This window comes from Ambystoma mexicanum, chromosome 5q (assembly GCF_040938575.1).
Source record: "Ambystoma mexicanum isolate Mex_15411 chromosome 5q, UKY_AmexF1_1, whole genome shotgun sequence".
NCBI lineage: Eukaryota > Metazoa > Chordata > Amphibia > Caudata > Ambystomatidae > Ambystoma > Ambystoma mexicanum.
The window spans coordinates 903250773-903274962 of record NC_090933.1 but is presented as its reverse complement, the minus strand read 5'-3'; the positions used below and the strand labels follow the sequence as shown (position 1 = coordinate 903274962).

Here is a 24190-nt window from a genome sequence, read left to right as displayed (position 1 = left end):
GAGAAGATCCCCTCTTTTTGGAAGACGTATTGGAGGGCAGATGACATGTCGAGAAGGTCCGGTTACCACATTCTCCTGGCCCAATCCGGGGCAATTAGCATCATGGTTTTCCTGAACTTTCTCAACCTCCTGATTACCTGAGGGATCACAGGGACTGGAGGGAACGCATATAGAAGAGGAAACTCCCATTCCACTACGAATGAGTCTCCTAAAGCTCCTCTCGGGGGAAATTCCCTTGAGCAGTACAGTTCGCACTTCCTGTTGACAATGGTCGCGAACAGATCCACTTGAGGGGTTCCCCAAAGGGTGAAGATCTCTTGAAGGACTTCCTGAGCTAGTTCCCACTCGTGGGAGACTGACCTCTGCCTGCTCAGAGCGCCTGTCGCTGTGTTTTGCTCTCCTGCTAGTTAAATGGCAGATAGAGAGATCCCTTCTTGTATTGCCCAGAACCAAAGCTGCATTGCCTCTCTGCACAGTGGCAGTGACCCTACTCTTCCTCTCTTGTTGAGATAGTACATGGCCACTGTATTGTCCGTCATTATCAGTACATTCTTTCCCTTTACAGAGGGCAGGAAGGCCTTCAGAGCTGGTCTGATGGCCCTCAGCTCCAATAGGTTGATGTGTAGTCTGGACTCCGATGGAACGACCGCTGATTCAACTCGTTTGTGTGAGCTCCCCACCCCGTGAGTGAGGCGTCCGTTACTACGGTTATCTCTGGCCATGGTGGCCAAAAAGATTCTCCCTTGAGGATATGTTTCTTGCAAGCCCACCATTGTAGATCCTGTGATACCCTGGTTGGAACTTGTAAAAAGATCTGTCATTTCCCCTGATAATTGGGACCATTGAGTCCTGAGGGCCCATTGAAGGGATCTCATCCTCAATCTGGCTTCTGGCACCAGAAAAATGCAGGATGCCATGAGGCCTAGCAGCCTGAGAAAATCGAAGGAAGGTAGATAACGGGAATTCTGGAATTTTGTCACCATCGGCAGAATCTGGTGAGCCCTCTCTTCGGGAGGCGAGGCTTTGCCCGAACAAGTATCCAAGACTGCTCCTATAAACTGGAGCTTCTGCGATGGTATCATGTTTGACTTTAAAATTCAGAGAAAACCCTAGTTTGTAAAGGAAGTGGCAAGTCTTGGATAGATGATCCTGGGCTTGTTCTGGCGAACGTGCCCTGATCATCCAATCATCCAAATAGGGGTAGACGTGAATCCCCCCTCTTCTGAGACTCGCAGCCACTACCGCCATCAACTTGGTGAAAACTCTTGGGCCGTAGGTCAACCCGAATGGCAGAACTCGAAACTGATAGTGAGATTTGCCAATTGCGAACCTCATGTACTTTCTGTGCTTGAGATGGATTGGCCCATGAAAGTAAGCATCCTGAAGGTCCAATGATACCAACCAGTCTTGAAGTTGGAGAGCCTGAAGGATCTGAGAAAGAGTGACCATCTTGAACTTGTCCTTCCTGAGGAACTTGAACAAGTTTCACAAGTCCAAGATGGGTCTCAGTCCTCCGTCCTTTGGAATGAGGAAGTATGGAGAATACCAACCCTTGTTCCTTTCCGCTACAGGTACATGTTCTATTGCAACTTTCTGTAGCAGGGTCAAAACTTCCTGCAACAGGAACGGATCTGGGTTTTTGGTAGGGTTGTATTCCAGTGGGTGATTCTGAGGTTCCTTTAGAAAGGGAAGGCAGTAACCTTGGGATACTGTTTCCAGTGCCCAAGCATCTGAAATAATACCTGGCCATTCTTTCAGATGCTGTGAGATCCTGCCTCCCACTGGGGTCTTGTGAGTCAAAACCTCAAGAGTGGTTTTGCGGCAGCTCCAGCAGCGGCTGAAGGGACAGATGCCGGGGCGGATCTAGCACCTCTTCCTCGCCCCCGAGGAAATTTCCTTTGCCCTCTTTGACTGGCCTGTCCCCTTCCTTTTCCAATTGAGGAATAACGAAAAGGACGACCCCTCCAGGAAGATGACCCTGTGTAGGGGCATTGCTGAGGTTGTCTTATAGCGGCAGTGAGTGACTTTGCTGCTGCCTTGGAGGTCTGCAGCTTCGCCAAACTTTCATCCACCTTGCTGCCAAACAACCTCGAGCCGTCAAATGGCATATTAAGAAGTCTAGATTGAACATCTGGTGCGAAACCTGACTTCCTTGGCCACGCAAACCTGCGTAGCACTGTGCTAGACGCCATGGACCTGCCGATACTGTCAGCAGTGTCCAAACCTGCTTGAAGGCATTCTCCCGAAGCCTCCTTACCAATCTTAATTATGGATAGGAAACCATCACGTTCCTCTCCTTCCGAGATGTGTTGAGCTGCCGCTAACATGCAGTCCCACAGAGTATAATTGAATCTAGCTAGCGTACAAGATACATTGGTGGACTTTAGAGCCATGCTCCCTAATGTAAAGACCTTTTTCGACCATGTATCGATCTTCTTCTCATCCCCATCAGGGGGAATTGTAGGGTATGCAGCATTTTTTGTTGGATGTGGCTGCCTGCACTACCAGACTCTCAGGAGAAGGATGCTTACTCAAATACTCTGGATCAGAGTTACAAGGTCTGTATTTTGCCACATATTTTTTATTCACTGCTGGGATAGATTCCGGTCTTTCCCAAGCAGCATTTACTCTCCTTTGCAGGGCAATATGAAAGGAAAGTTTGGATCTGGTTAAGGACCTCCTGACAAAATATCTGTCATATCATCCTGATATACAGGTGAATTCCTATCCCATAAACTTACTTTATTCATACGTTTTCTGTAACCCAAATCAGCATATTCTGCTATCTGGTCTTTCTTCGTATTTAGGGGACGCATCTAGTCCACTTTCAGACTGTAAACATTCATACAAATCCTGCATTTTTGATTGAGGATTGATTAATTCCTCAGGAACTTCTCTTGTACCATATTGTACTCCTGCTGATGAAACTTCAGAAAATGAGGAGGATGAAGAAGATGAACCGGAGGACATTTCTCCAAATACAGCGGACAGTTTGGAAAAAATCATGTCTGCTTTCTGGGTGAAATACTTTCTCAGAAATAGGTTTCAACCCTGTAATTGGTGTCGACGTCGACAAAAGCGTCGATGTTCGAGGTATTCTGCGATGTCTTCAAAAGGCACTACGAATGCCGAAGGAATCTTCAAGGCAGTCGACGTTGAAGGATCCTTAGACACTCGATGCCGAAGTCTTCAAGGTCGCCGATAAAGCACTCAACGTGACGTTTTTCTGCTGGTTCGTCGACCCTTTATACTCGACAGCCTTCAACAGAGGCTGCTTCGAAGATGTTTTCGTCGAGGTCTTTACAGACGTATCAACGTCTAGAGTCTTTTTCTTAAGGTCTGTCTTTTCAGGTGTCTGGGAAGTGTCCCTAGAAGACACCCTGGACAATTTGTCGGATTTTCTAGTTTTAGACCTTCCTCTGTCACTTCTTTTGCGAGTAGAGGCATGATCTTCAACTGAGGGGGGTCTGGGCCGCCTTCTCAAACATTTTTTATCATCGACTCTCTAAATGCTTCCCACTTTCTAGGGGAGTCATGTTTAGTTGGACAAGAAATAACTTCCTCCGAAGTCGAGGAAGAAGAAGAGGAGATCGGCGTCGTCTCTTCGCCTTTTTGGAGGAAGAAGAAGAGGACTTCCTTGATCTACTCCTCGATCTGGATTTTTTATGGCGTTTTACCGAAGACTCAGCCGAGTCTTTCTTCCCTCACGAAGAAAGCTTTGAGGATTCCCCCCCCCCCACCGCTAGTTTACCATTCTTTCTTTCAAGGCCTTTTAGGTCATAGATTGGCACGAACCGCAGTCTTCGATACGATGTTCGGACCAGAGGCACCAAAGACAGTTACGGTGAGGGTCGGTCAACAGCATTTTTCTTCCGCACCTTAGACATTTCTTAAACCCCGTTTTCTGAGTAGACGGGTTCGAAGAAGACGACATAATTTGCTGTGACTGAATCACTGTTTTATTTCGATCCGAAGCGAAGCTAACGGAAAAACGGAACTGAAGCCAACAGGCGTGCTCGAGGCAATTATACAACGGATGACATCGTCAGTTGACGGAGGCCACCTAGGGACATCGACGTCGCCGCCTTGAGTGGAGCGCCCTCTGCTGGAAAGAGGAAACATTTTCTGAGGCGAAACAAAGGTAAGGATATACTAAAGATGAGGAATAGGTGGGAGGACGCAATCCATTCGAATAATATATTTTCAGTAAAAAAAACACTTTGTTAACGGGACGTTATGGTTCCAAGTAAAACCGAAAAACCCCTGAAATTCGCCAGTTATGGTAAGCTAAGCAACCATAACTCGCGCCACCACCGTGCACTGCTAAGCCTAACACCCAGGACAAAGATGAAGGAGGGGTGCAAAAACAAAAACGTAAGAGACAATAAGGATGAAATTTCTGAAACTAAACCGCTTTTATATTATATCACTATGACAAAGATTGTTGGCACAGACGGAGTCGTATTTAGGGACTGCATTACGCGTAGACAATGGAACATGCCAATATAATATAAGTAACCCTTTAGATTATTTTATACCGGAATATAATAACAATAGCGTGGCATTAAAGCCCGGTTAAGTTGTACTTGTTCGTTCAATGTGGCATATTGTTTTGTACCACGCACCATCACCGCCGAAGTGGTCCCCTGGCACTCAGACAGCTCTGAAAAAGGCAGAGGAGAGAGGGTGGGTTAGTGGGAATAAGTTAACATACTCCGTTGCACTATCCTCGCTAGCAAATAGTTTCACACCCTAATAAATAAAATGAATATCTTTAATGAAGATGTCAAAAGTACTTTACGAAATGTACAATCTTGCTGTTTGCTTTTAAATCACAGTTTCATATTCCGAATTGTGGCGCGTGGCGTTGTGAGATCTGTGTTGTTTTCCGGGTTCTGTGTAAAGTCACGTAGGACTGGAGACGACTGGGCGTGTTTGGCTACGCACCCTGTAACGTCACGGAGAGAGACGGGGAATATGAATGCTTTGATAATGTCAGGCTTAGGGGCGGGAGATATGAATTAGTGTCGCAAAAGCAGGTCAGCCAGGTCGATGGGGCAAGTGATAGAATTATCACATAATGTCGCCGCACAGCAGCCTGATTTATCGTTTGTTTAGTGGACAAAAAGTCGGGTAAGGCCCATAGGAAATTGTAATGTCAACGGACATAAGGAGGGTTCTTAGAACACTTTCAACCTGACAACGAACAATACGAACAGCGTTCTCAGAACACTCCCCCATTTTGTTTATTTGCAAACATTACCTCCACGTCCACTCTTCCTCGTCCCAGTACCTACCTTCATGAGGCCCCTGCCTCCGACACAGGACCTTCTTCTATTTCTTTAAATTCCTATAACTCCTTCCCCACATCCACATCACTCAGTTTCATATTACCAAGCCGGAGCATGGGACCTTCCCGCAGGGAGGGTGAGGAGGGTCGTCAGTACTGTGACGAGGAAGAGTAGGACTAGAAGTAATGAAGATACTGGTAAGTAATCAGAGCATTTCAGGACACCGCGAGTGTTCTTAGAACACATTCAACTTGCCAGAGTACAATACGGACAGCGTCCTCAGGACACCCCCATTTTGTTTATGTACGAACATTTAAGGACACCGCGAGTGTTCTTAGCTCAATTTTAGCTTGCTTGCGAACAAAACAGACACATACTCCTTCCTCAGAACACCCCACCATTTAGTTTATATAGAAAATTTCAGAACAGCCGTATTGTCCGCGGACAAATCGAACACAACAAAAGTGTCTAGCACATAAAAAATCACAACATTGAACCTATCTCATACTCCCCCCACCCTCCCCAAACACTCTTACACACCAACACACTCCACTAAATACAATTTTTAATCCAAGTTTCACCGCGCTGTCCGCGGTCGTCGGCGAATGCAAGATGGCGGGCGCCACAGAAAATCTGACGCGCTTCACGCACCACACCGTCCAATCAGCGAACACGTTGCATGTCCGCGGACATTAAGCAAGCCGCTCGGCCAATCAGGGCATTGTCCGCGGAGTGAACCGGGAAGTCCGTCCGCAGAGCGAACGGAGATCTCACTAATTTTTTTGCCTTACATTTTGGTCATTTAAAAAAAAAAAAAAAAAGAAAAAAAAAACTACTGGACGGATTTACAAAGTTTGCAAAAGCATGCTTTCGGGACCAAGCCCCCACTCCTGCCACAAATTTGGTGTAAATCCGTCCAGCGGTTTGGGCTGTAGGCGTGCGCAAAGTTTTTTCCCCCATTACGTCTATGGGGAAAAAACAAACGTTTTGGGACCCCCCCCTATAACAAACCTCTCCAAACTTTACAAAAAAATTCAGAGTGGGCCATATACTTTTTTGCAAAGTTTGGTGAGGATTCGTCCAGAGGGAGCGAAGTTATAAGCCACCCAAAAAAAAAAAAATACACACACACACACATATATATATATATATATATATATATACATACACACACACACACACACACACACACACATACCCACACCTTTATACTTTTTTCCATATGTGTGTCTTGAAAGCTCCACCCGCCTCTCCAAATCTTACAATATTATGTATTTTCATATATATCAATGTATATCCACATTTATTCTTCTCCCTGTATGCATGTTCATATATGCCTCTATTGATTGGTCTGTATACACCGAACTAAGTGCATCTCTGTGTTTGCATCTTTATCTATCCATCACTCTCTATGCATCTGTCTATATCAGTATACATTTGTCTGGTGATCAACAATTTTGTCCAACTCTGTAGCTCGATCAACCCTGTAGCTGGACCATTCTCAAACCTAAACAAGTAGCCCACACCCTGTGTCTATATGTCTGTGTCCCTTTCTCTGTAGGTTTGTAGTATTGTGTTTTTCAGCCTTATATAAACATACTGTATGCTCCAAAAGCTGTGTAGATGAACAGCCTTTTGAAGACCATAATCAGTCATGAGACATGAAGAGGGGATTTATAAAAAGGAGTTTGTGCATTTTTATCCAACAGAAGGTGTGTTGGGAGTGGTTGGGTAGCTAGCAGCAACACTAGTTATCAGGTGAGGGAATAGGTGCAGCGACTCATTTTGAGGGAGGTGGTACAGGCAGAGGTCAAATTATCTAACTGCTGGACCTAAGTTTTTTTTGCTTGTGTCTACGTTGTATTGGTTTGGAGGTGGCTATGCGTGTTTTCAGTGTGTGTAATCAAGCAGTGTTTTTTGAGAAGTGTGAAGGTAGGTGGGCTGGGCCCAGGTATGATACGATTAGGTTTTATTGTGATGGGGTGCTTGACCTTATATTGAAGAAAATCTGCCACCTGGTTGTACAAACTCTTACCACAGCAATGGCATTATACAAGAGATTCAGTCAGTGTAAATCCCAAAAAGTAAACAAAATAATCAAACAACCGAACACTGGCAAGACCAAGAGCACAAACAGCCGAGCATGCATTCAGCCTCCCCAACACCCAGAGAACAAGCCCAATACTTTGCAACCTTCTAACCTATCAACAAGACTGAAAACCAAAACGCATAGGACCCTGGTACCCGCCACCCAACAGCCACAGCAGAAATAGTATTGGGTACCCTGGTGCCTAGGTGTAATAACGCAAGTGGTTTTCACTCCTGTTCGATGCTGGCTGACTCCATAGAGAGAGGATGCAAGTACAGAAATACATGAATGCACCTGCCACCTGGGTGTGGGTGGTATATTACGAACCACTACTATCAGGGCAGTATCCAGTGTTGCAAGATCAGGTGATTAGGGGGAAATACCAAGAATAAAGTCGTGTTACTCCCTACCCCCAATGCACTTTGGAAAACGAATACTTAACTACACAAAATCGTTCCCGCCCCCATATGGTGACTTGACTCAGTACCCTCACGCTGCAACATTCAGACAGAAGTGGGACATGGAACCATGTCCTCGCGCTCTTCCCCTTATTGGGCCGGCAGTGCAGTCGACATCCTAGAGTGGGCCACAAATAGTGCTCCTGCAGTGCATGTGGGGTGCAGAGCAGGAGCACAAAGCCACACTGCTGTCCATGTCCTGCTCCAGAAACACTTGTCACGCCTAGAAACACTTGTGTACAGGAGCGTTATAAATGCCATGTCATATCCCCATCAGGCCACCATTCCACAGGCAGCCAGGCCGAGCATGAAAACAGGGCAACACTGCCGTCTCGGACAGGATGGCCAAAACAGAAGCCATCAGGGCAGAGCAAGAAAGTTCTGAACTGGCAGCCACAAACTCCACTCCAGTCCAGTCAAGCAGCAACGCATACCGTGCTCGATTTAAAACCAAGCCTGGTACATGTCACCACTTAGCCAGGCCAGAAACTTAGGGGCAACCAGTCTCTCCCTCTCTCCCTCCCTCCCGTGCGCATGTAGTCTTGGACGTAAAATTATTAAACAAGGTTTGATTCTGGGTCGATTTATAGTAAAGAACAAAAATAAAGTGTACTTTAAGAGTACAAATATGTTCTAATTTTTAATGCACAGCTTGCAATTCTAACTGGAAAATAATATTGTCCATTTTTGTGGTATTTGTTCCCGAAAACTAAACCTACCTTTGGCAATGTGACCACACAATGCAGGATCTCCGTTATTTGTCCCAACATTGTAAGCGATTTCAATCCAGCACTCCACTAAGTCAATGCCTAGGATGGGATGCCCAATGGAAACCCTTATCTAAATATTTATGTCAAAAGTTTAATTCTGGATGATGTACCCTCATATAATGCCCCTCTCTTTGAATTACCCGGTCTCACTGAACCAAGAAATGGGTTGTTTTGCAAAGTTAAAAGATTTGAAGAATTGAATATATAGATTATACTTTCATGAATATGAATATCTGAAAATCACACTTGTAAATTTGAACAATGATCAGCAATAGGTAATATTACAATATCAACAATCTCTAATCAGTTAGGAGTAGGAATAGGAAAAATAATATATCAGAGAATACTTTGTATGGTTCAAGGAAATGCAATGATAGGAAAGAATGCAACACAGAAATAAAACGATATGACTTCAATCAAAAGACAATATAATCACTCTTTCCCCCTGTTATTACTCACTCCCCCCAGTATGCAATATAAAGAGGTGGAAGAGAGCACACAGGTTTCAGGAATAACAATCAATAATGCAGTTCAATCCCGATTTCCCCAGCAAGCTTAGAGAGAACAGGAAAGCTTTTAAAAACAGGTCAAAATGCTTTTGAATGTGATTTGCAATGAATGGGAAAATGCTAAAAATGACTTTAGTTTGCTAAATGAGATTCAGAACTAGTGAGAGTATCTTGGGATGGGTTCAGGTCAACACTAGCAATGAGTATAGAATGATCAGCAGATGGAAAACGAAATTCAGAAGTTGAAAGCAAGAAATAGCTGTTTTTACATGGGGTGAAATTAAGCCAAATGCGAAATCGCAGCAACTTTTCTGCGTGTGGGAAACGCGATTACGGCAAAACGATAAGGAATTGGAATGTCGTTTTGGGTTCGTTTGAAAGCTGAGGGTGTTAGCTTCAAATGGCATTTAAGTATCGTTTCTAGGACGTGCGTTTCAAAAGTTAGAGGTTTTTGTGAAGGTAGATTTTTCAGAAACAGTCAAGATTTCATAAATGACAGATGCGCTTTAAAGATTTAGGAAACAATAAGGACTTATACTAAGGGGCTATGAAAGTACAAGATACCCAACGGGACAACCACCAGAACAGGGCGCCTTCCACTCCGATTGTTGTGCGCCAGGTCACTTGACTTTCTTCAAAAATATCAGCGCACAATGATTATTGCTACAATCATAGACTATATAATGAGAAGAATTCAGGATGGACACGAGTCTATAATGCAGTTCTGGATAGGTTGAAATGGATTGAATAGGATTACTTTAAACTAAGAGATGACTATGTACAGTTCTACACTAAATACCTACAACTATGGCTTTGGAATGGAACCGTCAAAGATGTGGTCAAAGGTTTGGACTTCACTCGCCACCGGACAGGATTCAGGGCACCTGTACTGTGCTCTCAGCAAGGCACTCTGGTCTGCGCGGCCTCGTGGACTGGACGAGTTCTGGGTTACAGCTCTGCTGGACTGGTCGGGATCTTGGGTTCTAGCACGGGTATTTGGCCAAAAGCAAAACAGCTCAGCCAGGCTGTTGGATTTTGTGGTGCCCCTTGGAAGTTTGGGGTTAGAATCAGGTTGCAAAAGATTCTAAAGGCCTGCTGAAAAGGGTTCAGCTTTTTGGATTGGGCCTTTCTGCTTCCAAGTTCTAGAGTCTTGATCAATGTCTGGAGCCTGGATATTCCTGCAGGGTGCTTCGCCAAGAAATCAGTTGATGAGTGGAAAGTACGTCTTGTCTGTCCTCAGCAGTCTCTATTTATCTATTTCCAAAGGGGGTGTGGAGGCCGATTATCTATGCCCAACCCTCTAAGGATCCGATAGGTCAGAGAATTTCCCCTCTCCTGATTTGAGACAGGAGCAGTATGTCATATGTGTCAGAGTGACACTGTGTTTATGGCCCAAAGGAAATCCCTCCCCTTTGCTTTTACTTAGGAAATCTATTTTCCCCAAAAAAACATATTTCCAAAATGCACAAGTTGTTCATAATACATAATTACATGACAGATTGCCCAAGGTACATTTCTGTCCAACTCATTTTCCTACGAGCTAAGGTTCATAAATGACTTTTTCACGCTTCTGGTGGGTTTCTCAATGGTAGTTCTGCACCAATTTATATACATGCATGCACATCCCAACTGGGCACATTCCTGTAATGTTTCATGTTCCTAACATAAACACCATGGCTACAATATGAATAATTTCCGGGGTTCAGTCTCAGAACATCGCACAGATTCCATCTTAGTCTTAAACTGCGAGTGAATTTTCCATTTTAACAATCCAAGTTCCATATTTTTGTCAGTTCAGTACACGTTGTTATAAGTCTTTTCCTTAAACATATATTTAGTCCAGTTTTAATCCACATTTTCAGTCTGGCCCGCCTCCAAGATCTTGGCTGAGTCAGAGGGTCACATGGCTTGACTTCCTGCCAGAGCAGTTGTGGTCATTCAAACCCGAATTAGCATTTTCTATTCAGTTCAAGAAACCCATTGTTTCTTGCTCAGGGCAGCAGAGGAAATCTCCTCCCCTTCTGATTAACATGCCAATGTGAAATGCTCTCCTTTTGGTGGGAAGGAACCTGGTGTGAGTTTCTCAGGGGGGGAAGAAGGCCTCTTGGAAGTTTTAACTGACTTAGGTTAACTTCTGGTCAATTGTAAAATAGTCCCTTGTGAAAAAAATACATTTATAAATTTAAAATAAGCAAACCCATCTTTACTTCCAGTCCTTTTTCAACATGAAAATCAATGTTTGGCACTCTTGTATGGCATTTTGATGGAAATCTCTTCTTGGGCATAGTTTGAGTTCAATGTTCAACTTTACACATGATAGGTTTTAAATCGCCGGCTTCTGACTGAGGTGAGTAATGGTACTACACCCATTTCTGACAGATTTCTTTCAGCAAGCAATCTTCAATGTGGATTTTCCTCTGATAAGTGTACTTCTCTGGACATTGTATTTATGTGGATTCTTGGAGTAGAATGATGTTCAACACCCAACAAGGAGGTTGGATTTTTTTGGGTGGTTTGTGAGCCATGATTTTTGCAATTTTGACAACCAATAAAAACAGATTTTTAAAAACAGCTCTGTGTTTCTCTTGCAATGATTTTGCTCTGTGGGTAGCAAAGTGATGGGTTTTGGCAGTGGTCTCCTGTGTTACCACTGACATGGGCAAAAGTGGATGACGGCCTATTTTTCAGATTTTTACTGCGCCCTTTCTAGCGATTTTTTGCGAGCAGCATGCTTTCTGGCGGCCATTATGATGTTTTCGCTGCAAGCAATGCACAGTAATGTTGCAGGGCTTGGACTAGTGGGTTGAGACATCCCACAAAATCCCCTGTACTAATAATTTCAAGGACACATTGATGCGAGAACCACAAATAGATTATAAGATTCATTATAAAGAAACAATGTACGAAAGTAAGTTTCTATCCATAAGAGCTCTCGAATGAGAAGGTGCTTCAACTTTACATTGCTAAAATTGAGAAAATAAATATCAGCAAATAACGTAAGGAAACTTAGTATTAACATAATATTTATACAATTGTATGCTTGATGATAAAACGATGTGCCGCACTGATAAAGTGGACGCAAGACTGGACATCGTAAATGTCTAATGACATTAAATTTTTTTTAAATTAAAATGTTGATTTATTGTCACTTATTTTTTCAAATGGGAACGGAAATATATTTTGGCTTTCCCAAATGTGCATAGTTACGTCATTCAGAAGTGTGTGCGCGCCAGGGCTACAATCTACCCGTGGATGGGTTCTTTTACCAGAACTAACACTGTAATATCGATATTCTGTTACAACCATTATGCATCAGTTTGCTCATTTGTGCTACCAGTGATCCGGAGCACATTCCAGCCTTTATGAAGGCATGTGGATTGCTAAGTGTTGCATTTCAACGTGAAAGGAGACCTTTGTTCTCACGATGATAGAACACAATTGCATCAGATTTTAAAAACACAGAACCTTCACAATTAAAGTACAGAGATTAAAGTAGTATTTTAAGTGTAGGTTTTCTATTTTTTGTGAAAAGAAAGTCAACTTTTATGCTGGGTGTGTGTGTTGATCTTCCTGGATTTGCGTTGGGTAACGTGATGACATAGGTGATGATGGGGTACGTTTGGCTACTCTGAGCACAACATCATAAGAAGAGGTGGAGCAGAACTGCCAACTTGCGGGCCGGGTGATCCGATTCACTTAGGGCGATGGATCCACACATAAGAGGACAAGATGGCGGTTTTGAACGCGACTTTCGCACTTATGAATGTGAAAAACGAGATAAGATACAATGGATTTCTCTGATTGATCGATATATGCTCAAAAATACATGCCCGATCCATTGGGCCAATACAATTCCTGAGAGAACTTTCCCTTTAAACAACCGTTATCACTGCCAATGTTAATGACTTCAATTCCCCCAAAAGACATCTTTGCCAAAACTGATTTGAGCTCATCATATACAAAAGAGTTCAAATACAGCACGCACAAAGGATACAATTCTACACATGATGTAAAAGTAAACATAATAATATTTATTTCATTCATCAAATTGCAAAACCTACAATAGCTATTAACATCTATGCTATTTCCAGATCCAATTACATTCAGAGGCAAAGCTGGATTCATTCCAAGAAGCATGAATATTCTTAAGAGCTGGAAAATATATATATATGAGGAGAAAGAAAACGGAATTACATAGTTTAGATTTTCAAATTCCTAGGATCCTTTACATGCACCTAGTTCGATGGTTAGACCAATACATTTTAGCAGAGAAGATTCAGTAGTCTTGCAAGCCTAAAAAGGTAGAACATACCTCTTTTGCAGGATAAACACGCGGGCTAAACACGTAAAGAGACACGTCTCAACTTTAAATGTAAAGCCTGAACAGGGGTGCACTGTGGTAAGGACAGGGCTAATCTCCAGAGTTTCCCCTCCAATGTGTTCAGCCATTTAAAAACATTGATAGCGGACATTGAAACTGCAGATTTAGTAGTTTAATTGTCCCCCAGGCAACATCATCATTTGCCTAGTTAGATAGAATAGCACAGAGATGTGTGTTCTTGTTCAGTCTCAATCTTTTCTATACCCCTCATCTTGTGTATGTTAACCTTAAACTGACTCTGCACAGCATATGTATGCCTTGAAATAAACCAATTGTGGTGTTCCCCAATTAAAGCATGTCATCAGCACAAGCCAACCAGGAAATGTGCCTAGCCCCCAATTTAGGTGGAAAAATAACAGTTTGCTATGCTATTGGAAAGTCAGCTATATACACAGGTTGAACAGCGGGTGGGGGCAAAATAAATCCCTACTACAATCTGCTGTTAGTGGGAACCCTTTTAGAACCCACCCCTGCTCTTCAACATGAGCTGAAACTAAATATTGCTGTATAGTTTCATAAACATACTAAGCAATTCCTCCAGTACTTTGCATTTGATGAGCTTATCCCGATCTTATCCCAAAGTGGGTAACATCACCATATCGAAAGCCACAGTACAAGGGCTGCCTTTTTTATTGAAGCTTTTTGTTTTAAGAAGTTTAAAACGAAATGTGAATCCTTGCCATGCCCTTTCTGAAATCAATTTAAAAATTCAATCAGCAATCCTTCATTAAATGCCCACCGTTGTAATTCTTGAAGGGATTCGGCCGAAATAACCGATTACAATTTACCTACCCCACCAAAAGACCTAAAATACATACCACCAAAAGTTAAGATTACAAAAAGTTCGAACCTTTTGTAGAAATAAAAAAATAAATAAAAAGGGACCCTGCAGCGCTGGTTCCCGATCACAGAAGTGAAAGGGAACCAGCGTCGCAGGGACACTGTGCTTCGAGGTGAACGGGAAGTAGGGGGGTGGGAGGGTGTTGTGGGTGTGGGCAGGGTTAGGTTTTGGGGTTGTTTTAAACGAATGTCCGCATGAGAAATGTACAAACACTTATGTATATCGTACATTTCTCATGTGGTCATTTCCGTCGCTGACCTTTCCGCCATGGTAAAGCAACCCCAATTCTTCTTGAAGTATAAGGCAGGCAAATATTTTAATTGTTACCTCAAAGAGTGCTAAAAGACTAATTATTAGGATTAGTACTGTCACCATTTTTACTCACCGGCACCAACAACCAATTTTTCCATGAAAACTGAAAATTTCTGGTAGGCAACATTTGCGCGAATAGGAGGCTCAGCCAGAAATTCCACCAATGAGGGTTTTTTCAAAACATTGGCGACCCCATCAGGTCCTGGAGCGTGGGAGCTCTAAAGACTATTTGTATAGGAAACTAATGTTTCCTTGGAAATGTCAGGTAGTACAGTGCAGATCATTGCCAGACTTCCTTTCAATAATAAATTGCTTGAGCCAAAAGGGCTGGAAATAAAACAAATACAAATCTCTTCATTAAATCGGATGAATCTGTACATTGCTACAGCATTCTCTGTACTTGTGGTAACTTCGCCAAAATGTCTTCATATAGTTTTAGATAAGATGTTAATCATGTACTGGCTTTGGGCATAAATAGTGGATAATGTATACCTTTGAAGCCAGTTGCAATATCTCAATTTGGCCTAGTACAGTCTTTGCCTGTGTGCAGTGACTACTTACTAATCTGTTTTATGGTTTATCCAAGGAGTCTTTTCAGCAGCAATTTTGCATCATAGACCCTAACGGGCCAAAAGAAGAGGTCAACTTAAAGAAACTTTCAATTACAGTATCTGGAATATCTTCAAAAATCATGTACCAAAACTTTGGGTTGAAGATTTTCCATGTGATTACACATAGCCTTTATGCTACATGCAGTCCAACATATTCCAGCACAACCGCTGTTGATCTCTCTATATACAAGACCAAAACGCGATATTCTCCCAATAAAAAAGTGACTTTTTGTAAAGTGTGGTCACTAAGGGGTTCGATTTCAAGTGTTTTAATTTTGCAAAAGTCATCATATCTAACAAATAGTCAATGCTAGCAAATTTTATTTCCCATATGCCAAGTGTAATTGCTATGAATATCCCCCTCGGCTCGACCGTTTAGAGGTGAATTGCCAATCATATGGGAACGACATCCATAACTTAACCTGCCCATTTCCTTCAACTGTTTCAATATCATTGGTGGTAATTATTCTGTAATAGGGATAAGAGCCCATGGGTCTTCCCTCTACAATGAACATTGAGATAACCACGAAAGAAGTTATTTTTCCTTTTGGAGGGCTGTCTTTTGGCCTGCAGGTCATGAATTGTCATAGATTCAGTCATGGAGCCACCAGGCGTATCACCGATATTGAATAGATGAAATGCCATTTTAAAATTTCTAGAGATCACTTTGGCTTCAGTAATTAGCAGGTAGGGACACACAATATCGTTACGCATAGGTACTGTGTTTCTTGCAGCAAAAGACCTCTTTTAGGGCTGCCATTCTTCCCCTTAAATGCCAAAACGTTTTATAAAAGTCTAACCATCAATAACCACTGTATCTAAAAACGAACGCTCCTGTATCACAAAAATGTTGTGCCCAGTTATATACTGCTGCCCCACAGGGTTAGTAGATTACTGTCCTCAAGTGTTGCATAACAATAAAGGGTCAAGGCTTTGTTTGCAAGATACCAGGCAACCAGTGTTGGGTTCACTAGTAACATTACTGCAGGACACTATTTTCCGTCAGCTCTTTTCGACCACTGGAGTTCTTAAGACTTTCAGATTTGTCAATTTCCTATATCAAAACTAAACTTTGTTTCAATGCTAACACCACCACCCACTTTGAGAAAGGCTGGCTCATGTGATGCTATAACCTGGGTCACCAATGCCGAAGTACATACCACTTGAACCGATAATACTCGTAATGGCGGTATCAGTAAAAAGAGAAAATATAAGATCAAATTCTTAGGTCTACCCTCTTTAGAAAAGGGTACAAATGTAAAACCTATTAGAGTTAATATTTCTATGTTGAGTTATCTGAGTGACAAAATGTTGATCAACTGCCCAATAGTGTCCTACTTGTATGGTATTCATACCCATACTCTTAGAACAGGGTACCATTTGTAAAGCAGCATCCTTCCTTAAGGACAGACGAATCTGGCTGCTCAAATCATGTATGCACATATCCGATAATCCAAAACGGTACGTACTTCAGACCTTGGGATGTCTGGATGGGCTGATGCAGTTTGCCCTTCAATGAGAGGCTAGCCCCTTTTCACCTTGTTATTTAGGACTCTACGGGCAATGTTATTCATCTTCCGAGACGGTTTTGATGTGTTCTTTTTAGGGACCTTGAACAGTTTCAATTATTGTACAAATCGAGCAACCGTCAAAAAAAAGGTATTTTTCCTTGTTTTTCTCATGGAGTCTTCTTGCTGCCTTTCTAATTTTGAGGCTCCAAATGTAGCATCATTTTCCAAGGTAAATAGGATGAAATTTCGTTAAACACAGACAGCGAGTTTTCCTGGATACAGTCCTTTGCTATGTGAGCTTCCCATCCCCCCCACCCCTCCAAGTCAGCTTTATTATGCAGTTTGTTGTTACTAGTCGGCTAGACCGCATTGGGAGGTGAACTATTGTCCTCAGGCAGTGAAAGTAATTATTAAAAGCTTCTAACATGTATCTTTGTGTCCATATGTCATTGTGCATACCATTGCACAGATTAATCAAAGCTTTAAGCATTAAATGCAACAAATGTAGGGGAATATTACACAGCCTGTGCGATATGCCTGGCCTCGACAAGCGCTTAATCACCAGCCCCAGCTTGAACGGGTAAAATCAGCCAGGCCATTAAGCTCGGATTTTATTAAGACATCAAATCGGTATTCAGAGGACCCTCAACTCCCCACCAGGTCATGAGAAGTATTCATTACAGCTTCTCTGCGTTTGTCATGAATTTGTGGGCTGTAGCACAATTCTAACAGTTATCATCAACATCATCATTGAGGGAAGGGTACCATGGATGAATCCAAATAAAGACCTCACCTATTGTACACTTCTAGTGATGTTTTAGGGGTGCAACATGCAGTTATTTTACATTTAGATGCATGAAAAGGCATCCCTACATTTACGCTTGTTATATTGCAATTAGATTATAAATAGATTTTGCAGTGCCCACGAAAGGAGAAACGTAGGTAAATCTTAGCAATTCCAAAGAGATATACTAGGGATCCAATTTATAGCAATGTAACAAAAAGTCTAGCTTAAAAGCTGAGACTAGTAAAAGCTGCATTACCACCTAAACCGCTGGTCTGCAAGAATGCACCCTTTTAGCTTGTGTGCGCGCATATTTGCGCGGCAGCAGAGCTTTTAATCCTTCTAAAAGAGGTGGAGTAGCCAGCAGGTATGTCGAAGCAAGTCCATGTAAGCAGTGTATGCACTCCAGAGTAAGATGCAGGACTGCTCCCACTTAACTTAGGTACTGTGACAAAGAGGGCTGTGAGGGTAATGGGAGGAGGCACACATCAAGGCATAAAATAAGCAGTGTCGCATGGCAGTTTGCTACGCAATTCTGTCAGTTTGCTAATCAAATGGACGCTTGTGTAGCAAAGCTATCTATTTAAGTTGCCCTCTTCAATGAAAGCACAGCTCGCCCTGCATTCCTGTTACGCTCACCTGGCTCTCACCTGGCTCCCACAGAGGCGTTGATCTGAACTGGACAACTGCGGTCTCCACCAATGTGACGCGTAGGGCCGAGATGACGGACTGGACTGGCCCACCTAGCTTCATTTGCTTGGCCCATAGGAATATTCTTCTGCAAATGGAGAAAGGGAATTAACCATCCGGGAATTTGAGTGTAAATCCTCCCACCCCTGCCGTTCTCCCCACGGATCACCTTTGATGTCCCCTCTTATAGTCTCACCTGATGGTTTGAAAAGATGAGCTCTCCATCCTGCATTGAGCGCAGGGGCACGTTGATAACTGGTTGCTTCGCTGGCTCGAAGGAATGAACAGTATTGACTCCGAAAAGTATGTAGTTCGTAAGAGTTCAAATGCCTGACTTTCACTCTTGTCCGATTCCTTGCAGATTGAAGCTTGACCCTAGTGAAGAGTTCCTCGTGGCAACCGGTAATATTCTGGTAAGGATTTGTATTTCCAACACAGTTCGATAATTAATGTCAATATGTAACCTGTTGCTTTCTCCCTTATTCAGGCAGTGAGAGAAAGTATGAAGTCTCTGGGAATAATACCTCCGGCGGTAAAATCAGGTAAGTCTAATGTGGTGAGGAGGGTTCCCCTTGATAGTCCCTTTGTTTCACCTTGCTGTCCTTTTGTTTCCCCTTAGGGGCCGGGGTTCGGCGAAGATGCAATGGAAGTTGCGCTGACCCGTGAAGAGGAATAGTACCCCCAGTGGTAAAATCAGGTAAGTCTATGGGGGGGTTACTAATATTCCTCTGTGTATTCCCTTGGCTCACCTTGCTGTTCTTGTCTACTCCTTAGGTGCCAGAATGCGGCGGGAACATGCAGGAGGATGCGGTGGAATGTGAAGATGCTGCGAAGGCCGGTGAGTTCAGCGCGGCGCTGCAGCAGGCGAGGCGACGCGCATAAAATAACTTTTCTTCCAGTTCGAAGGATCGGGAATTCAGGTAAGGATCAAAGGTATTGCTCTTGTTCTAACCTTTTCTCCCTTTTTCTAGGAGCTCCAAACTCGAGGCGGGCGTGGCAGAAGACTGGATGCAGACTTGCAGGCACAGTGAGTGTTACGCTGCTGGATGCAGAACACCACGAAGCGTGTGCTGCTCTTCGGGCGTGGTTTAAATAGCCACCAAAGTAGTCCGAGGTAAGTATTCCTCCCCAGCCCCGCCCAAGTAAAAAAAATAGTCCCTAGGTAAAATAGTCCCTTCCAAGCCTCATTTGGCTTGGAGCTCTTGCAGCATGGTCTGCATCAGGTAAGCTTGCAGCATGGTCTGCATCAGGCAAGTTCTACTCTCCATATGAGCCAGGCGCCATAGGCGCCAGGACCGCACCCAAACAGCCCCTAGCAGGGGTTTTTGGGCTTGCCCAAAATAACGATGCCTGCTTCCGGGGTTGCTGGACCTGGTCTGAGTCCCCGGGGATAGGCATCGTGACAATTCCTCTCTTGTTCTATTTGCTCTCTTCGCCCTCTTTTCTCTGTTCACTTCAAGGCCTAATGGAGAGAAAGTGCAGCAGTAATCATCAGTGCCAAAGGCATGTGTGGGAGTGCTATGCAAGAGTTTCTTTTTCAAATAATTGCCAACTAGAAATAAATCGGGATGCTACTTTTATTAAGCTTTCTATATGTATCCTGTCTGGCAAACCAGTATGTGTCATGTGTCAACGTTATATTTGTTTTTAAAAAAGCAGTCATGCAATTCCGTTCCTAAAATGTAGGTTGTTACATAATGCTATATAAGAGTATTGATGCTGTAAAACACTGCATCGTCTCCACGCTTTACAGTAAAGTTTTGGTTAGTGTATCTAAATTTAATTGTCTCAACTATATTTCATTTTGTTGGGGAAGATGCATCATATTGACGAGTGAACACTTTTGAAAGTGTACATGATTAAATGCTTTTGATGGAAAACCTAGTTCTGTAACTATACATCTTGCAACTGCTGCTCAACCCATAAGCGAACACATACTCCTTGACATTCTATATTATTATCACCCAGTTGCTTTATACCAGGTACCCTGAAATTGAGATTACCGCACACTACAATATTCCATCTAGTTTGCCCAGTTCCCTGCCTGCTGCACAAACCACTCTGCTTAGTATCTTTCTTTCCTCTTACATAATGAATACACAAAGAACTAGATGCTTACGCAAAGTAGTAATCTATAGTTCCAGCCAATCTGTACCTCTACAGATCTATTGCAATACCAAACACTGTAGTTAGCCTCCAGAGCTCGCTTTGCATTACGATTACATTATATATTACCACCTGCACGAAACAGCTGGCCAAACTGTTTGAGTCTTTTTATCATATCCATTTAGTTTTGTCCATTCATGCAGCCAACCTTTGACATTTTACAGACACTCAGATGTGGCTTGTTAAGTCTTTTCGTCCATTCGCATAGTTGAGTAAATTTTATGAAGGGCGAGTAGCATTTGCAAGAGATGTTTGAAACTTTTATGTAACATTTACTTTGTTTGCAGTAAATGCAAAACAAAAGTTTTACTGTGCATGGCTGGCCTCTGGGTGGCAGCAGTGTGCAAAACAAAGCGGGTTTGTAGTGACATGCACCATTGTACACAAATCGCATTTTAAATGTGTTGTCCTCAATTACTATGGGTCAAGTACTTTTCTCTTAGGTTGAATAGGGAAACTAAGTTACCCGACCTGCAGGTCTAGCTGAATTTTAAAGAATTTGCAATGCCCGATTCTTCTAACTAATGTCTTATTTCAGCGGTACGCATAACTGCTATATTGTTGCTCATTTCATGTCTTTGTACAACTAACTTCTGGTGACTAACAATATTTGTACAAAATTGCTAATGATTTGGGTCTGTTTGCTAAGAAAAAAAAAGTTAATTAGCAAACACTGCTAATACATTTTTGAAAACTAATGTATGCCTTGCACAATTAACCAGTCTAGTCCATATAGACATTCCCACCCACCTGACCTGTACAAAACACCCACTGGGATCCCTGAGGTAGTTATGTGCCGTTAAGGGGATACATGTTATTTCTAGGCAGTTTTTCGGCTATGCAATAGTTTAGGAGCTTAAACTGCAACTGTAAATGAGCTAATGTAATAAAAATATACAAATCAAATTTGCTTTCAGACACTTTAATGATAAGCAATGTGTGCGTCTGCTCATTGAACTGAATGGTCATTAAAAACAACCATTGGCTATGCCAACAGTTTTGGCTTCCCTATAGGAATTTGCCAGGCACTGACATAATATGCCCAGGTACTCACATAATTTGCCAGCTGTTGCCATTTAATGGCTTGGTAGTACGATTATGGCAGTAACTGCATAATGTCCATCACGTGACTACACAAACACCACAAAACTTTTAGCGTTGCCAATGATGGTTTAGTACTGCTGCCCTACAACCAAATAAAGTAAAACGCAAAAGCGTATCAGAGGCATTCATTCATTGGAGTGTTCCTGATTTGGGAGATTGTGGTATGGTAATGGAGCGATGAGGTCGGAACAGCAAGTAAATCGGAGGGAATGCTTTGTCTGTCGACATGTGAGACAGCCTAGGTAAACTAACACGTTGGCAACAAACGATATTGCATCTCTTGAAGATAACTATTAAACATTCAATTCCTTACTGTGTACAGAGAAATAACAGTCAGGTTACAATGTGCGAAGTATCTGCAAATTATTGAACAAAAACGCATATGCAGCATCAAATGTGATTAAGAGTACATACAAACACTTAGATTTTAGTCGTATATGGTACTTGCAACCATTTCAATGCTGTGCATTCACTGCAACGTGTACGACTGCTGCTGCATCACCGAAATCGAGATACAGAGAGGTGCTAAAAGAAAACGTTAAAATGCAAAACATGGTTTGGAGGAGAACGGCTCACTTCCACCAACTAGTTACTTTCACTGTCCAATTAGATTAAACATCATTGCCATGGCTACATATGATGTCACAGAATGCTGCCAGAAAACGTTTACCTATACCGATACGTATCCGGCGCGGGGAGGAAGACCGTGAGAGCCGGAGGGGCCACCTAAAACGTTCAACAAGCATGCACCAGTGATAATGTTCTCCCATCAAAGCTATTTCACAGTTAAGCGAGCAATAGGGCCAGCGGGATTTTTTAGCGCACGTTTATAGGAGTACTAGGTACGCAATTTGCGAAACTTCGTAAATTGAGCCTGAAGAGTCAGCTTTCAATTGACAGTTGCCGATTCCTCTCCTCGCCACCTGGAAGCATCCGTGTCGCCAGTAGACATGCATGGCAGCTGTCGCTCTAAATAGCCACGAAGTAGTTGATCCGAGGAAGCAAATGGGGCGACTCCACCTGCTGCAGCCCGGGACCGAACGGGACCATTCGGGTGAAGTTACGGCCTGCTCGCCTGGGAGTTGCAGTCTGTTACCCTTTTAACCCCCTGGTGGATCCTCAAACTGCAAATGCGACCATATTCTATTCTCTACCCAAACGCCTAGAGAAATCTCTACCAAGTTACGCTTCCCTGAGGGCAAACACCATCGCTATGCTGCAATGAGCAAAATGCAATAATTCACTATAAATGCAGGACAACGTAAGCTTACAATTAAAATGTAATGTACTGGGCGAATACATGGGGTGTGGAGGGGCCAAGTGAGGGAGCTGGTATTTTCGTCCTAGGGCATAACACCGGCCCGAAAAAAACAACGGCAGTATCCCAATAAACATGTTCTACGTGCCACGCACGATAGTCCCCGACTTGTTGGCAATGTAGTAATTTTAACGCGCCTACCAGAAAAAAAAAACTCAACTTTCCATACCTGTCAAATCTCCTGTGACACGTTGACATCTTTAAGAAATCTTAGCTTTAGTGCGCTGCGTGCACTGTGGGACTTGTAGTTTCGGGTTTTGCATTATAGAAATGAAACTTTTACAGGTCTTTACATGCAATGATTTCTCTCCTTAAAAGCAAGACCAGATTTATAGATATAGCTTTGTAACAGCTGTGTAAATGGGAAGGAAATGCCAGTCACTGGAAAGCAGAATATGGGTCTCTCCATACCTTGATCTTCTCGGGAACCTTCCTCTTGCTCTTCTTCTTGCCCTCCTCAGTCTTGCTGCTCCTAGCACCCACTGTGGTTTTGCCAGCACCACTGGGAGTATCCACCGGGACTGCTCGGCTCTTCCTCCTGCCCCCACAGGCCGCGGCCCAGAGCAGCACCACAACCAGCAGAGCAGGCAGCAGAAGCAACGCCCAGGTAGGTAAACGAGCCGGCTCCAGCCCTACCTCCAGGCCAAGCTCACTACGCAGCCATACCAGCACGAAGCCCAACAGCTCCCGCATCCGCTGCGCCACCAACTCGGCCTGCTGCAACGCAGCCTCCTGCCAAACCACAACGGAGTCCATGTTGCCGAAACACCGCAGGCTCTAGTGCATCCCGCTAAACAGAAGACTGACAGGCTCCGAGCCCTGCCGCTGCGGGTCAGGCACGGTAAAAGGGGCCGAGGCCTGGAGCACAGCTGCAGCCCGGTGCCGGCCTCTGTGGGGCGTCACACATTCAACTGCCGCGGCGGCTCTGGCAAAGCAACGTCACCACTCTGCCTCTGTGTCAGGCCAAAGATTCTCACCAGCCAGTCCACCCTCTATGTCTATGGCACAATAACTGACAGTACACCATGAACATAGAAAGAAGACAGTGAATAACACGTGGCAAAGGGGCTCGCCACAAGAGAACAACTTTGACACTTGGCTAATCCAGTTGAGCGTAAACTTGTGCATTTTAAAAGAGCAATCTGTGTAACCACCTCAACGAAAAGCAACAATCTGTACGTTTTCAGTCAAATAACCCATTTACATTTTATTAAATAATGTGGCAGGTTTAAAATATGCCCTATTGCGTATTCAAAATATTATCCGTATTTTGAGGAATAATACAGACATATCTTCAACTAGAATTATTTATGAGAGCTTCAATAATTGTGTATGAATAATTAATCGAAAATCTA

General features: G+C 43.2%; 1 protein-coding gene across 2 annotated transcripts in view; it reads right to left on the bottom strand.

Moving 5' to 3' along the window:
- The window catches only part of MTDH (metadherin), a 462606-nt gene extending 438761 nt beyond the window's left edge, over window positions 1-23845 (bottom strand). The window contains exon 1 of one of the 2 annotated variants that reach the window (XM_069621403.1): window positions 23247-23845. In XM_069621403.1, coding sequence (XP_069477504.1) covers window positions 23247-23591 — 345 coding nt within the window. In that variant the 5' untranslated portion in view covers window positions 23592-23845. The remainder of the gene's footprint in view (window positions 1-23246) is intronic. The other variant, XM_069621404.1, reaches the window with a different exon arrangement.
- Window positions 23846-24190: the final 345 nt, after the last annotated feature.